This window comes from Ornithorhynchus anatinus, chromosome 2, assembly GCF_004115215.2.
Source record: "Ornithorhynchus anatinus isolate Pmale09 chromosome 2, mOrnAna1.pri.v4, whole genome shotgun sequence".
Lineage (NCBI taxonomy): Eukaryota > Metazoa > Chordata > Mammalia > Monotremata > Ornithorhynchidae > Ornithorhynchus > Ornithorhynchus anatinus.
Genome location: NC_041729.1, coordinates 79,796,905 through 79,811,256, shown reverse-complemented (window position 1 = coordinate 79,811,256; position 14,352 = coordinate 79,796,905). Strand labels below are relative to the sequence as shown.

The 14,352-nt window shown below is 37.1% G+C and overlaps 1 protein-coding gene across 3 annotated transcripts in view; it reads left to right on the top strand.

Annotated features, from left to right (window-relative positions):
- The window catches only part of STXBP5 (syntaxin binding protein 5), a 184,524-nt gene that overhangs the window by 134,296 nt on the left and 35,876 nt on the right, over positions 1–14,352 (top strand). For 2 of the 3 annotated variants that reach the window (XM_029049699.2, XM_029049694.2), the window contains exons 17-19: positions 351–476; positions 3,456–3,607; positions 8,764–8,829. In XM_029049699.2, the coding sequence (XP_028905532.1) occupies positions 351–476; positions 3,456–3,607; positions 8,764–8,829 (344 nt within the window). Of the gene's footprint in view, positions 1–350; positions 477–3,455; positions 3,608–8,763; positions 8,830–13,874; positions 13,935–14,039; positions 14,088–14,352 lie in introns of all 3 variants that reach the window. The other variant, XM_029049688.2, reaches the window with a different exon arrangement.

The following is a 14,352-nucleotide window of genomic DNA, read 5'->3' as shown; positions in this document are numbered from 1 at the left end:
CAAGCGTGTTCTCTTCCTTTAGTTTCCCAGAGAAAAGCCATAAAAATAATTTTAACTTTTCGCAAAAAAATAGAAGCCGAGGACCTCCTTTCCTGCCACTCAAGAATGATGAAGTGCAACAAATTTTTGTCTCCCTTTTGCAACCCACAAAATTCTAGGGTCAGTAGCATAGAAAACCATGTTAAGCCCCAAAATCCTGGATTATCTGAGTAATTTGGAATGAGAATCTATGATGCTATACAGAGGTGGTTTTTTTAGTGGAATTTTAGAGTTGAGTTTTTTGCATTTAACAAATAAGAAAAACAGAAAGGTTTAGGGATAAATAACATCATTTTTTTTCTTTATTTCAGAGTTAAAAGCTCTCCACTCAAACAGTCTGCAGGCTATCAGATAGAAGTAGTCATTCAGTTGGTTTGGGTAGGTGGAGAACCACCACAACAGATAACTAGTCTGGCAGTTAATTCTTCCTATGGACTGTAAGTATAACGTGTTTACTATCACCTTTTAATAGTGTACCGTAATTATTTTGTTTCTGGAAATTAAAACAATGCATTTCCTTATTCTTGCACTCAAAGTATTTTTAAAACACTTTAAATGTCAAAATAAATACATTTTTATAACCCAGTCATATATTGAATAAACTTGTTTGGTAAATCACAATTCACTGATGCAAAGTCTGTTAACTTGAGCACAAGTATAACATTTAGAATAAAATGAGTAAATTCATTTAACTCATATACGTCTTCTTTGTGCTCCCAGAGAGACTAATTTGCTAGCAATAGTCCTGTGTTCTGCAAATTTCATAAACGATTCCAAATGATATTATTAGATTACATAACCTGCTAATCACATGCAAAGTATGCCAGTTATTTACAGGGTTCCTCTCGTCACCTCAGGCTTAACATGTCCCAAACTGAACTCCTATCTTCCCGTCCCCCCACAACTTTCACATCACTGTAGACAGCACCATCATTCTTCCTGTCTCACAAGCCCGTATCCTTAGCATCATTCTTGACACCTTTCTCACCTTTAACCCACTTTTTCAGTCCATCAGTAAATCCCGTCGGTCCCACCTTCACAATATTGCTAAAATCCACCCTTTCCTCTCCATCCAAACTGCTACCAGGTTAATACAATCACTCTCACTGCTGACCTCCCAGCCTCCTGTTTCGTCCCACTCAAGTCCATACTTCACTCTTCTGCCAGATCATTTTTCTACTAAAACGTTCAGTTGCCCATCCACCCCCGCATCAAACTAGAACTCCTGACCATTTGCTTTAAAGCACTCCACCACCTTGCCCCCTCCTACCTCGTTTGTATCACCACCGACCCTTGGCCCATGTCCTGCTTCTGGTCTGGAATGCCCTCCCTCCTCAAATCCAACAGGCAATTACTCTTCCCCCGTTCAAAGCCGTATTGAAGGCACATCTTCAAAGAGACTTTCCCAGATTTAGGACCACCCTCTTTACTCTTCTCCCACTCCCATCTGAGTTCCCCTGACTTCCTCCCTTTGTTCTCCCCTCCCCCTTCCAGCCCCACAACACTTAGGTACATATTTACAATGTATTTATTTGTACTGATGTCTTTCCTCTCTCGACTGTAACCTCGTTGTGAGCAGGGAATGTATATATTGTTGTACTTTCCCAAGCACTTAGTATAGTGCTCTGCACACAGTAAGTGCTCCATAAATACCATCGAATGAATGAATGAATACGACCAATATCCAGTAGGAGCAGTCAGTAGCCACCCTAAATACATGTGATAATATCTTAGAGAAGAAGCAAAAATCTCCCTCTACTGAGGCAGTCCCCCTAGACTTAGAAGCATTCCTGGATGGTTTAGAGATTCTGAAATTGAGTTTTGAAAATACTGAGATCCCTAGTATGCATTTTAAAAGAGGAGTCATACAATCGGGAATTTAATTCCTAAAACATCAAAAATTAACAAAGTAAAAATCTAAAAGAAAGTCTTACTGCTTCTAAAAAAATGGTATAGTAATAAAGAAAAAAAGAGATTCACCTTTGTGGGAGTACCATTTCTCAAAGACAAAGCCTGAGTGGCTTCACAGTAGACACCCATAGACCTAAGGTATAGAGAAAAGCCAGAGAAGAAAAGATTGAAATGGTACACTTTTCACTATTTTGACAAGTTTTCCCTCTGAGTAGATAGGAAGCACATTCTGGCAAGGGTCTCTGAAGAAGGCTTTACCATTTCTGTTTCCTGTTTAGGAGCAGGAATTGTGTTTTGGAGACTTTCTTTAAAGGAGCACTCGCTTCATAAGAAGGGTCCTCTTCTCAACCCCTTGGCTCCTCCTTTAAAACAGATTAAGTGTTGAAGACATTAGCCCAACAAAGCAAGCTACAAACCTTTGAAAGCAAATGTTTATTTTACACAAAAGCTCCTTGTAGAGGAACCTGCCAGCTGTTCTATTCAGGAAGAAAATACTTAGAATAATTTAGCAATTCTTGCAAACTGTGTTATGTCATAAATTAGCCTTTTCCATCCCACCTACCCATGTGGAGAATATTTACCCTATGTAATGTCATTTTTGATCACAGAGGACAGTTGTATATGAAGATAAATTATATTACAATGACTTCACAAATTCTTTGCAGCAGGAAAAGTTGCTGTGCTGTAGCAGTAATGAGGGAAATTGCATTTCAGCTATACTTTAAATAAAGAAAAATATGAAAGAAAATGAAAATCATTTCAAAATATGGAAGATCAAACTTAATGTACTTATGCACCTTTTTATTGGATTTGACAGAGTAATATTTCTGATGTAGTAGATTTTGTACAGCTGTGTATTGAACATAATGACAGTAAAAGTTCTGTTTGCTCAGTCACTGCTGTTGAAGCATATTTACTAAATAGTGGAAGTTTTGAACTGAGATGAACAGTCTTGCATGAGCCTCATCCTCATCAGTTGGGCAAAAAACTGCTGTCCTGTTTTGGCTTAGCTCAGCTCTCTAATATATGTCTAAGGAACCGAAGCCCAATTGTTCTCCACGTAAGGCAGAAAGCAGTTGTTTCCAGCTCTCTGAGCAAGTATTTTGGATGCAGAGGACAGTGGACAGATAAGGAAACCGAGGCATAGGGAAGTTGTGAATTACCCATGATCACAGAGCAAACAAGTGGCAGAGCTTGATTGAGAATGCAGATCCTCTGACTACCAGGTCCATGTTCTTTCCACTAGGCCAAACTGCTTCTCTAAAGATGAATTTATGACTTGGAATTAGTAGTGCCACCTCCCCAAAAATATATATCTAGGGGAGAATAGTTGCTGGTGCATGCTTCCAGTGCTAGAAAACTAATGGAAATTTCTAATCTCAGAATGTATTAACAGATCTACAGTTCATTTTAGTTTTCAAAATTAGTTTTATATAAATAATATTTTTTATGTTAATCTCTAATGTAACTCTAAACTCTAATCATTACCATTTTTCTACTTCCAGGGTAGTTTTTGGAAACTGTAATGGCATTGCAATGGTTGATTACCTCCAGAAATCAGTGCTTCTCAACCTTGGTACCATTGAACTCTATGGTTCTAATGATCCTTATCGGAGAGAACCACGGTCTCCACGTAAATCTCGGCAACCATCAGGAGGTAAGAAAATTAATGCACTTGATTGAAAGCATATGTACCTTCTTCTTTCAAAGTCTGTGCATCTACTAACAGTGCTTTATATGAACAGAACCACCAAGTATTTTAAAAATGTTGCATTACTTGATATATATGTTTACATATATATATATATATATATATATATATATGCATAAAATGTTAGACCATAAAAGTTCTGATTAGATGATTCTCTATAAAATTTCAATAGCACTGACATCAAATACCAGTATTACAAATTTTAAAAAATGTTTTAAACTTATACCCAAGCCCCTTAACCTGTTATTAATTATAGAAAACTACTGGCAGGATTTTATCTTAGTGCATATGAAACTGCAAAGACCTACTGACAATTTTTTCCTTAATGTGTTCACATAAAGGCAGTAATTTGCCACGTAGTTAGTTAGGTTTGCCTCTTGGACTGCCTGTCACTGTTACCAAATCCACCTGATAGTCTAATGATCTTTTGAAAGGCCATGCAGTGAAGAGTGACCCTCTCCTTATTCCCAAGTGCCAGTGGCTCTTAGTCTGCTGATGACCCAAACTGCTTATAGTTTGTCACATTAAGACTTAAAATTTTAAAATTTTGTTCCACCCTCCTTTTATATATATCCCACTTCAGTTCATCATTTCCACAACTGCTTGTGGGTTTGGATAGCATACATTCTCCTTCCTTGTCATTTGCAGCACAGTTATTTCTTGAATTATTTTGAGATGGCCAAAGTGAAATAGTGGTACCCAAAGGGAAAGGGGAAAAAGTAGAGCCTTATAATTCATTCAGTCGTATTTATTGATAGCTTACTATGTGCAGAGCACTGTACTAAGCACTTGGAATGTACAGTTGGGCAAGAGATGAGACAATTCAATTAATAATTGTGGATTTTTTAAAGCACATACTATGTGTCAAGCACTGTTCTAAGCACTGAGTATATACAAGGTTATCACTTGGGACACAGACCCTGTCCCACATGGAGATCACAGTCTAAGTAGGAGGGAGTAGGATTTAATTCTCGTTTTACAGATGAGGAAATTGCAGCACAGAGAAGTGAAGTGACTAGCCTAAATTCACACAGCAGACAAGTGGCAAAACCAGGTTTAGAGTCCAGGTTCTCTGACTCCCAGGCCACTATTCCCCCTGTCTGGCCACACTGCTTCTTAGAGTACAAAAATATTTGCTTTAAGTATTGGGGGTTGGGGTGAGTATCAGAGTTGCTTAGCAAGCTTGAAAATTATTCAGAAATTTTATTTTTCTCAAGTTGGAAGTTAAGGTTTCAGCTTCCAAAGTTAAAATATTTTTGGAATATTTAACAGCATTTAAAATTTGTTTCACACTTGTCATTCCTGAAATGTAGAATGTTTAGGATTGTAGGATTCCTGCAGTGTTTGAGCAGTTATAGAATTAGTTGAAATCCTTCATTTCTTCTTTCTTAAAAAGTTTGAGTGTATTGCAGAAAATTAATGGAAGTAAAATGAATTTAAATGAACTTTTTTTCCATTTGCTTTACAGTGTTTCTTTTTGTTTGGGGATTAGCTGTTGTGTCCAAGCCCATAACAATTTGTATATTGGAATTTATTTCACTCAGAGCCAAGTTCAAAAGGTTTCCCACATTTACAATGGGCATTTTCATTGGTTAAATTAAAATTGCACTGAAGCACCGAGTTCTTATATTTAAAGGAAAAATTCAAAGAAAAATTTGATCTGTTGATAAAACCTAAATTTTTAATTTTAAAAAATTATTCCCTTACCCAATTACAAAATAATAATGCTTATGTGCATTTTTAGAAAGGGTAACCAATTCATTCATTCATTTATTGAGTGCTTACTATGTGCAGAGCACTATACTAAGCACTTGGAATATACAGTTCGGCAACATATAGAGACAATCCTGCCCAATACCGGGCTCACAGTCTAAACGATGTTGCAACCTGCTTAAAGTGACAGCTAATGGAATGTGTTTTGTTAATGATGTTTCAAATTTTCTGTACATTACCTGATTGTCAATTAATAGATTTTTCAGACTATTTTCCTACTATCTAAAATTCCTTGTCTGTCTCATTCTACCCTTCATTCTCCTCAAATGATTACTCTTAGTGATGACATCTAGATAATTACTAGAAAAAGACTGAAATGTAGTTACCCTAATCTCCCACTTTGTGGAGAATAACCGATCTTCAATAAGAGCATGGAACTAGAAGAATATAAAGTTTTGTTATTAAAAGTATTAAAGGAAAGGTAAAATTCTTGACATTTTTGATAAATACTGACAGGTATAATTTTGATTTGGAGCCATTGGGTTGGGGTTGGGGAAGGCAACTTTATCACTTTATCACTTTAAATAAAATTCTAGCTCTGAGAGTTTACAGAATTTTACAAAATATTTTATTAGATAAAAGATAAATAGTATTATGGTACAGCATGCTTTAAGACTGAAGTAATCATATAGTATTGATCTTTTATCAGTTATAGAACAAAAGTAGAGGGAATGAAACAGCTCAGAAGGTAGTACAAGAGGACTGTCATCCCTTCTAACCCTGCAGTCTCTTGTGCTCCAAGCTACTTCCCCCTTGCTGGGCTAAAGCAAAAGTGGAGTTCAGGTAAGGGAGCCCTCTAGGCCTGAAGAAGGCTCTTGGAGGCAACTCCTGGACCTCCCTGACCTCTGCTATCACAGAATAGTTCAGAAGTTGCTGCACCGAAGTAGCCCTGGATCAATCGGTCAATCAATCAGTGTTATTGAGCCCTTCCTATGTGCAGAGAACAGTACTGAGTGCTTGGGAGAGTTCAATGTAACAAAGTTACTAAGCTCAAGGCGATTACGGCCTAGAGAATGCCAGAAGGCTCAGCATGAGGTCAGAGACCAGGCCATAAAATAAGATTCATGTGCCTGCTTTTCTCCTCTATCCCCTACCAAAGGTAGACCTAATATTTGATTTCTCAACAATATTTAATGATTTCTTAATTGGTAACAATAAAATCATCCAGTTAAAATTGCCTCTTCCTAGATCATCATCAGCAGCAGCAGTGGTGTCCAGTGCTTAGAACAGTGTCTGGTACATAGTAAGCCCTTAACAATCACCATTATTATTATATTACAGTGCAGTACAGTGCAACAGAGTTGGTAGAAACATCCCCTGCCCCTAACAAGCTTACTGTCTAGAGGACGAGTCAGACAGTAATATAAGTAATTCATAATATGTAATTTATAGATAAATACATAAGTGCTGTGGGGCTGACAGTGTGACAGATATCAAATGCCCAAAGATCATAGATCCAAGGTCACAGATCTGATCCTTCCCCCTCTCATTCTCCATGGCCCTCTGTACTTACAGGCCTCATGTTTCTCTGTTCCTTTCCCCTCTTCTCTTAGAGAGTCTCAGATTTCAGTCTCCCCGTCTCTGAGTCCGTCAGTTGCAGTATGTTTTGGCATCCTTGCTACACCAGAGTCCAAACTCTGGACTTGAACATCTAGGATATGCTGCTCCTAGTCTGGAAACTTATCCGATCCTTCCAAGTCCTCTGGATCCATTCAGGGTCCACAGCAAAAGCTCTCCTATGCTGCTCTCCCAAGCTCACAGCTTGTCACCCTATGCCTCGTGATGACCAAGGGGCATCTTCTGCAACCAATCATTTTTATTTATTGAGCACTTACTGTGTACAAAGCACTGTACTATGAGCTTGGGAGAGTACAATAATGTTGGTATTTGTTAAGCGCTTACTATGTGCCGAGCACTGTTCTAAGCGCTGGGGTAGACATAGGGGAATCAGGTTGTCCCACGTGGGGCTCACAGTCTTAATCCCCATTTTACAGATGAGGGAACTGAGGCACAGAGAAGTTAAGTGACTTGCCCACAGTCACACAGCCGACAAGTGGCAGAGCTGGGATTCGAACTCATGAGCCCTGACTCCAAAGCCCGTGCGCTTTCCACTGAGCCACGCTACAATACATCTACCCCCTTCCCCCCAACCTGTTTCTTCACCAATCTCTCCTGGCTTTCTCCACTTCCTAGGTATAGGGGCCAGTGAAATGGCTGTCTCACCATCACCAAAAAATATTTTGATTTTTTTTAAGGCATGAGTAAATTTTAATTTTACAAACAGCAGCATGTCTCAAAATATACAGAATTGAATCCTTTATAATACTGTATTTGTTGTTTCTATCATAAATTCTTCCAAAATGGGATCTCTTTTACTTCTTTCTTCTGTCCAGACTGTTACCATGCTTATCCAAGCACTTATCCTATCCCACCTTTACTACATCTGCCTCCTTACTGACCACCTGGCCTTCTGTCTCTTCCCACTCCAATCCATACTCCGCTGCACAAATCATGGATCAACAAAAATATTCAGGTCATATCTCCCCACTTCTTAAGAATCCTCCAAGGCTCATAATTCAGCTCCTCATCAGACAGAAACTCCTTACCATTGATTTTAAAGCACTCAGTTGGTCCCATCCTACTTCACCTCACTAATCTCCTACTACAACCTATCCCGCACATTCTGCTCCTTTAGCACTGTGCCCTGATCTCATCTATCTCTTTGCCGACCCCTTTCCAATGTCACCCTCTAGCCTGGAACTCCTTCCCCGTCCTTATACGCCAGACCACCACTCTCTCCACCTTCGAGGCATTACTAAGGTCACATCTCCTCCAAGAGGACTTCCCTGATTAAGCCCTCTTTTTCCCAACTTGCTCTCCTTTCTATGTCATCTGTGCAGTCTGTGTCAGTCTGTGACCTCTGGACACTTGATATTTGCCCCAGTCCCAGCCCACCAGCACTTAGGAGCACATCTTCAAATTTTATATTATTCATATTAATGTCTGTCTCCCTCTCTAGACTATAAGCTTGTTACAGGTAGGGAACGTATCCACTAATTCTGTTGTGTTCTGTTCTCCCAAGCACTTAATAAGAGTGCTCTGCACGTAGTAAGTGCTCCATAAATACAATTGATTGATTGATTGTACACAGTGAGCACTTAATAAGTACCTTTTCTACTATTACTATTCCATGCTCTCATTTTCTTAAAATTGTTTTTTCAGTACAAAATGTGTCCCGAATGACTAGAAGCTAAAAATGAGAGTTTATTTCCAGCTAGGGACAAGTTCTAAGCAGAACATATTTTTAAATGCCTTTTTTTATTTTTCAGCAGGCCTATGTGATATTAATGAAGGTACTGTTGTGCCAGAGGATCGCTGCAAGTCTCCTACTTCTGGTAATTATAGTTTTCCAGTCCTGAACATTTGCAGCCATATTAAGCTTACTACATATTTTCAATATTCTATATGAGCAGTTACCAACCAATTTAAAATGCATGTTTACAGGATAATTTTTACTGTTGCCATCTCCTTACCCTTTAAAGGATAGATTAGCCCATTGTGATTAAGTGTAAAGACATAATTTATTAGAGTGTGCAGTTGTGGCTTTTATCCCTTAAGCTGGTCAAAGAATGGTATCTGCACCTTTTGGGTGTTGGATTTCTTTAGGGATACGCAGGCATTTCTGACCAATTCGCCTAGACTTTTGATGAATACGAAATCATTTTTTCTGACTTGAACATGTCTTCATTGTTAGGGTAGGAATTACAGGTTGGCAGAGTGTGGTACACATGACTTTCCCTGCTATTGTCTCTTGTGTTTCTGAATATTTCTTGAATTATAGTGTACAGCAATTAGTAGTCATGTCCACCCGATGACAAATAAGGATACCCCTTCTGAACTGTAGGGTCTTCTAAGATGACAAGCATTCTTGGAGTCTGTAAATATTCAACTGACTCCTCACTATTTTCAGTTAGATGTTATGTATGCTATCTCTGTTCTGAAGAGTTTTCAAAAATATTTTGTGGAATAATTCATGAAGCTATTGAAAATAAGAAACTCCTGGATTAATATAGTTTTAATCACAAGCAAATTATCTTTAAAGAATTTTGTATTATTATTTTAACAAAGTGACAATTTCATTCAAAACAAAAACCTATTTAATCACCTTAAATGTACTTATTCTTTCCATAGCAGGCACCAGGGTTCCAGAAACTGTAAATAAAATTTTGAAACTTTCATAGGCATTATGAACATTTGATCAATCTCAGCGATTGCTTTAATGTTCCCTTGAACAATATGTGGACAATCTATTCCAACCACAGATCATCAAGTTTAGTTACAATTTGAGTTTTCAAATTGAAATAAGCACCCGTAAATTGAGTTTGTGCTGCATCTGAGCACCCTATTAAATACAAGCTTTGATTAGTGTTACTACTCACAATTTGAGATACTGTTCTACTCAAAGGCAGGAAACCAATAAATTAACCTCAAAATGAGAACTAATGTTAGTTGTAGCATAATTATTCCACTGCCAAGGAAACCTTTGTATGTCCATGAATAAAAATAGAGCCACTTGAACCATGTGAAACCAGAAATTATTGTTTTGACCCCAAGTATAGTTAGTCTCTTCTGCTAAACATTTGCTTCTAAAAGAACAAAGTATTTAAGAGTATATAAAGGTGGTCCTTTAAAATGATATATTAGTTTCCTGTTACCTCTCTTTAGTTACTCCTTTGAAGCACTGTTACATAAATGGCACTTACTTTTTTTTTTACACTATATTAACTAAACCTTCTTTCTTAAGACCACAAAGCCTATTAAAGAAAGATTGTGTGAATTGTGGATATGAAATTATCTGTAATGATATGTACCGCTCTGGAAGTTGAGTCCAAAGTAGGGAATACAATAATTCTCTAAATTAAGGGGAAAAAATATATTCTAAACAACAAAGCTAAGCTATAATTATATTACAAAAATTGAGGTGAAAATACAACAATCATACAATAAAATAATTTTCATAAAATAATTTATACAAAGGAAAAATATTGTATTAGTGATCATTGTCACTACTAATGTAGTACTATTTTCTTCCAGAGTCACATGGGGAAACCCAAATTGTAGGTTTAATTTAGAAGTTTAAGAAATAACCTCAATGAGAGAATTAAGAGGAGTAGCCTGTCTTAATGGATAGAGCATGGACCTGGGAGTCAGAAGGGACCTGGGTTCTAATCCCAACCCCAACACTTGTCTGCTATTTGACCTTCGGCAAGTCACTTAACTTCTCTGTGCATCAGTTACCTCATCTGAAAAATGGAGATTGACTCCCTTAATTGACAGTCTTAACTGAGGGCTCTATGTGGGACAGGGACTATGTCCGACTTGAATAGGCTTATGTATCCCCGCACTTAATACAGTGCCTGGCACATAATAAGTAGTTAACAAATACCATAAAAATAAAAAAAGCTAATCTACCACTCTGAATATGGCATCGTTTTGTATTTACCATTTCTTGTTCTTTGTTGTGATCTCTGGAATCACCTTTGGATTTCCCAAGCCACTTTACCAAGCTATCTCACAAATTCTAGTCATAATTGAGTTGTCTCATGCTAACTTTAATGAGAACAAATTAAATAATGCATAGTCAGCATAAAGAAAAGACTCTGCACATATAGTTTCTCTCATTCCTGAGAATTATAGATTATTTCAAATTGTTGAAATGATAAAAGCATTTCAAAACTCTTACAAAAGATGCAACTGAAATTAACTGATAAGATATCTTTTGATGTAGAAAATCTACTGCAATTTTTATATAGGTCTATACAGGTTCTCATATTAAACAGGCAATATTTTTGTTGTTAAAAGTGCATAATTTATAAAATTGCATATGGTAATAATGATGGTATTGGTTAAGCATTTACTATGTGCCAAGCACTGTTCTAAGCACTGATAATAATAATGACACTTGTTAAGCGCTTACTGTGTATTAAACTAAGCGCTGGGGTGGATACAAATAAATCGGGTGTGGACTCAGTCCCTGTCACACATGGGGCTCACAGTCTTAATCCCCATTTTATAGATGAAGTAACTGAGGCACAGAGAAGTTACAATGACTTATCCAAGGCTACACAGGAGACAAGTGACAGAGCTGGGATTTGAACTCCTGGCCTTCTGACTCCAAGACCCTTGTTCTAACCACTGTGTCATGCTGCATGTCTCTATGCAGACTCAAGGAATCTGATGCTCCCAGAGCATAAATTTATGTGAGAGGAATATGGGCTACATAGTGAATTCCAAAAATTATATTAAAGATTTTGAATCGGTTTGTGGACCACAACAGGTAAGTAAAAAGAGAGTTGGAGCTGAAGAGAAGAAAATTAAGGGTATGAGTTGGGCTGTTCCTAACCATTAGAACAGCTATCAAGAAGGGTGACAACCCAGGGGTCCTTGGTGCCACTGAACTAGATGGACAATTGATCTGACAGTATTATTTCTTTCTGTATTAAGCTCATTAACTCTGTCACATTACTGGAAGACTGTTTACTGCATTGTTGAATATATCATCCATCTGCCGCTGCAGCATGTTAATTGTTCCTTCATGTTCTTCCCAAGGGATCAGTCTGACTGCTGAGAGAACTGAGTTCATTCTTATTAGAATTTGAAGTAGATATACGTATATGGATATTTCATTATCTTTGTGATTAGAGTTGACAGTGGTGAATCATATATTCCGATAAAAATCTGAGTACTGTGGCTGTGGTTTAATTCAGAAGTTTACGTAAGAAGGCTAATGTATTTACCCAGCCCTCCCCCTATATAAAACATTTGTAAAAATGTTGCTGAATCTACAGTTAAATGGATCCGTGCTTGGTCAAGGTTCACCACTTCCTAGCAATCAGAAAATAAAGTGCTGTTTTAAGGGGTAAACCTTCTGTTCCACTGCAAAGCTTATTACGTTCAGCAGAAACACTTGGTTGGGAGTGTTATTCATTGAGAAGGAAATGAGCATAGAAGGGAGTTTTAAGAAAAAGTATACCAAAAACATTTAGTGAACTTAATGTTAAGAAATCAGTCGCCATTTTTGCAACTAAATGAGAATAAAAGAAACTATGCTTTCTTTAGTAACATGCCCATTCTTGCTGTTTGCATGTAGTTGTGCAATAGGTATGTTTTAGAAAGAAGTGATTGCTAAGGATCAGATATGCAACGGATGTAAAAGAAGACTCAGTGAAGATGGGGAGGAGGAACAAATAAGGAAAAGTCAAATGGTGAAAGAGAAAGCAAGATAAAAAATTACAAAAGGCAGAGATGCCTATCTCACAGTATTTTCACTTCATATAGATCACATTAATTGATTTCCTAGCAACCAACACCAAAATGATCTCTACAGAAAGTGCAAATGGCCATTACAAAAGTCAAAGGCCATACATCATCTTAGAGAAAAATGTAAAATTAAAGGGCAAAGGAATGCTGAGAATCCTCACAATAAAATTACTCCAGCAGTTTTTTTCCTTTATATTTTTTTATGATTATAACCATGTTTTTGTTAACAGGCATTTACATTTTTAAAAACCTGTCTTCAGTTTTGGTTGTAATCATTTGGTTTATTCACTTTACAATTGATTTTTATGGCTAAATCTTAATTCATTGCTGCCCAACTAGAGGTGCAATGTCTTAAAGGTTTTAAAATGCCTCTGAATAGTGCTTGGCACATAGTAAGCGCTTAACAAATACCATAATTATTATTATAATTATATTTAGTTCCATGGAGTTTTGTCCTCAAATTTTCAGTAAAATACTACTGATTTATATGTCTTTTGGAGTGTTATGTTAATTTTTAGCCATAAAGTTAATTGATATAATAATAATAATAATAATTTTGGTATTTGTTAAGCGCTTACTATGTGCCGAGCACTGTTCTAAGCGCTGGGGTAGACAAAGGGGAATCAGGTTGCCCCACGTGGGGCTCACAGTCTTAATCCCCATTTTACAGATGAGGTAACTGAGGCACCGAGAAGTGAAGTGACTTTGCCCACAGTCACACAGCTGACAAGTGGCAGAGCTGGGGTTCGAACCCACGACCTCTGACTCCAAAGCAAATGGTAGAATTTTATATATTTTCACCATCTAGTAAAAAGTGGAGAGTTGCTTTTAGTTTGAAATTGTCAGAGGAAATTGGGCAGCACACTTGATGTTCACTGAGGAACAGCACAGTTCTCCAGATTGTAGCAAATAACTAGTATTTCAGGAAAAGCAACACTTGGTTTTTTTCCATAATTCAATGCGAGTTGACTTTTAGGGATGGTTTGGAGGGCTTTTTGAATTTGAATTTGAGGCGGGAGGAGGTGAACATTAAGGGGCTGTTATTTGTGGGTGATCACTTTGCACGCCCATTTCACTGTCTTCATGTCGCATGTCCATTTCATTGTGTTCACTTGTGTAGGTTCTACAACTCCAAACACTTCAGATGATGAGCAAAAAATGAATAATTTTATAGAAATGGGTACAGTATTTTATTTACCAGTTTATCATTTCTTTTGTCAATAATTCATCCATTTAGTTTCCTTTTAATATATTTTGACATTTTATATTAAAATGTTATTTTCAGTGAAGACCAAAAGCAGAAACTTTTCCAAGAGGTTAACCAATGATATAGGTAGGAAATAGAAAATCATTTTGTTCCTAATCCAGTCTTGCTATCTGCAATGCTAACTTAACACTGAAATATGATCAAGTTGCATTGCACTTTTTTTTAATCCCTGTGCTAAACAGTAATTCTTTGGGCTGTGTCTGTTCTAAACTCACTGGGGTAATAATGATTTTTAAAAAATCACTAAATTGGGATTTAATCATTTCCTAGCCTGTGGTTTGACAACTTTTCTATTAATTCTCATTAACATTTTATTTTAAAATCTAGCAGG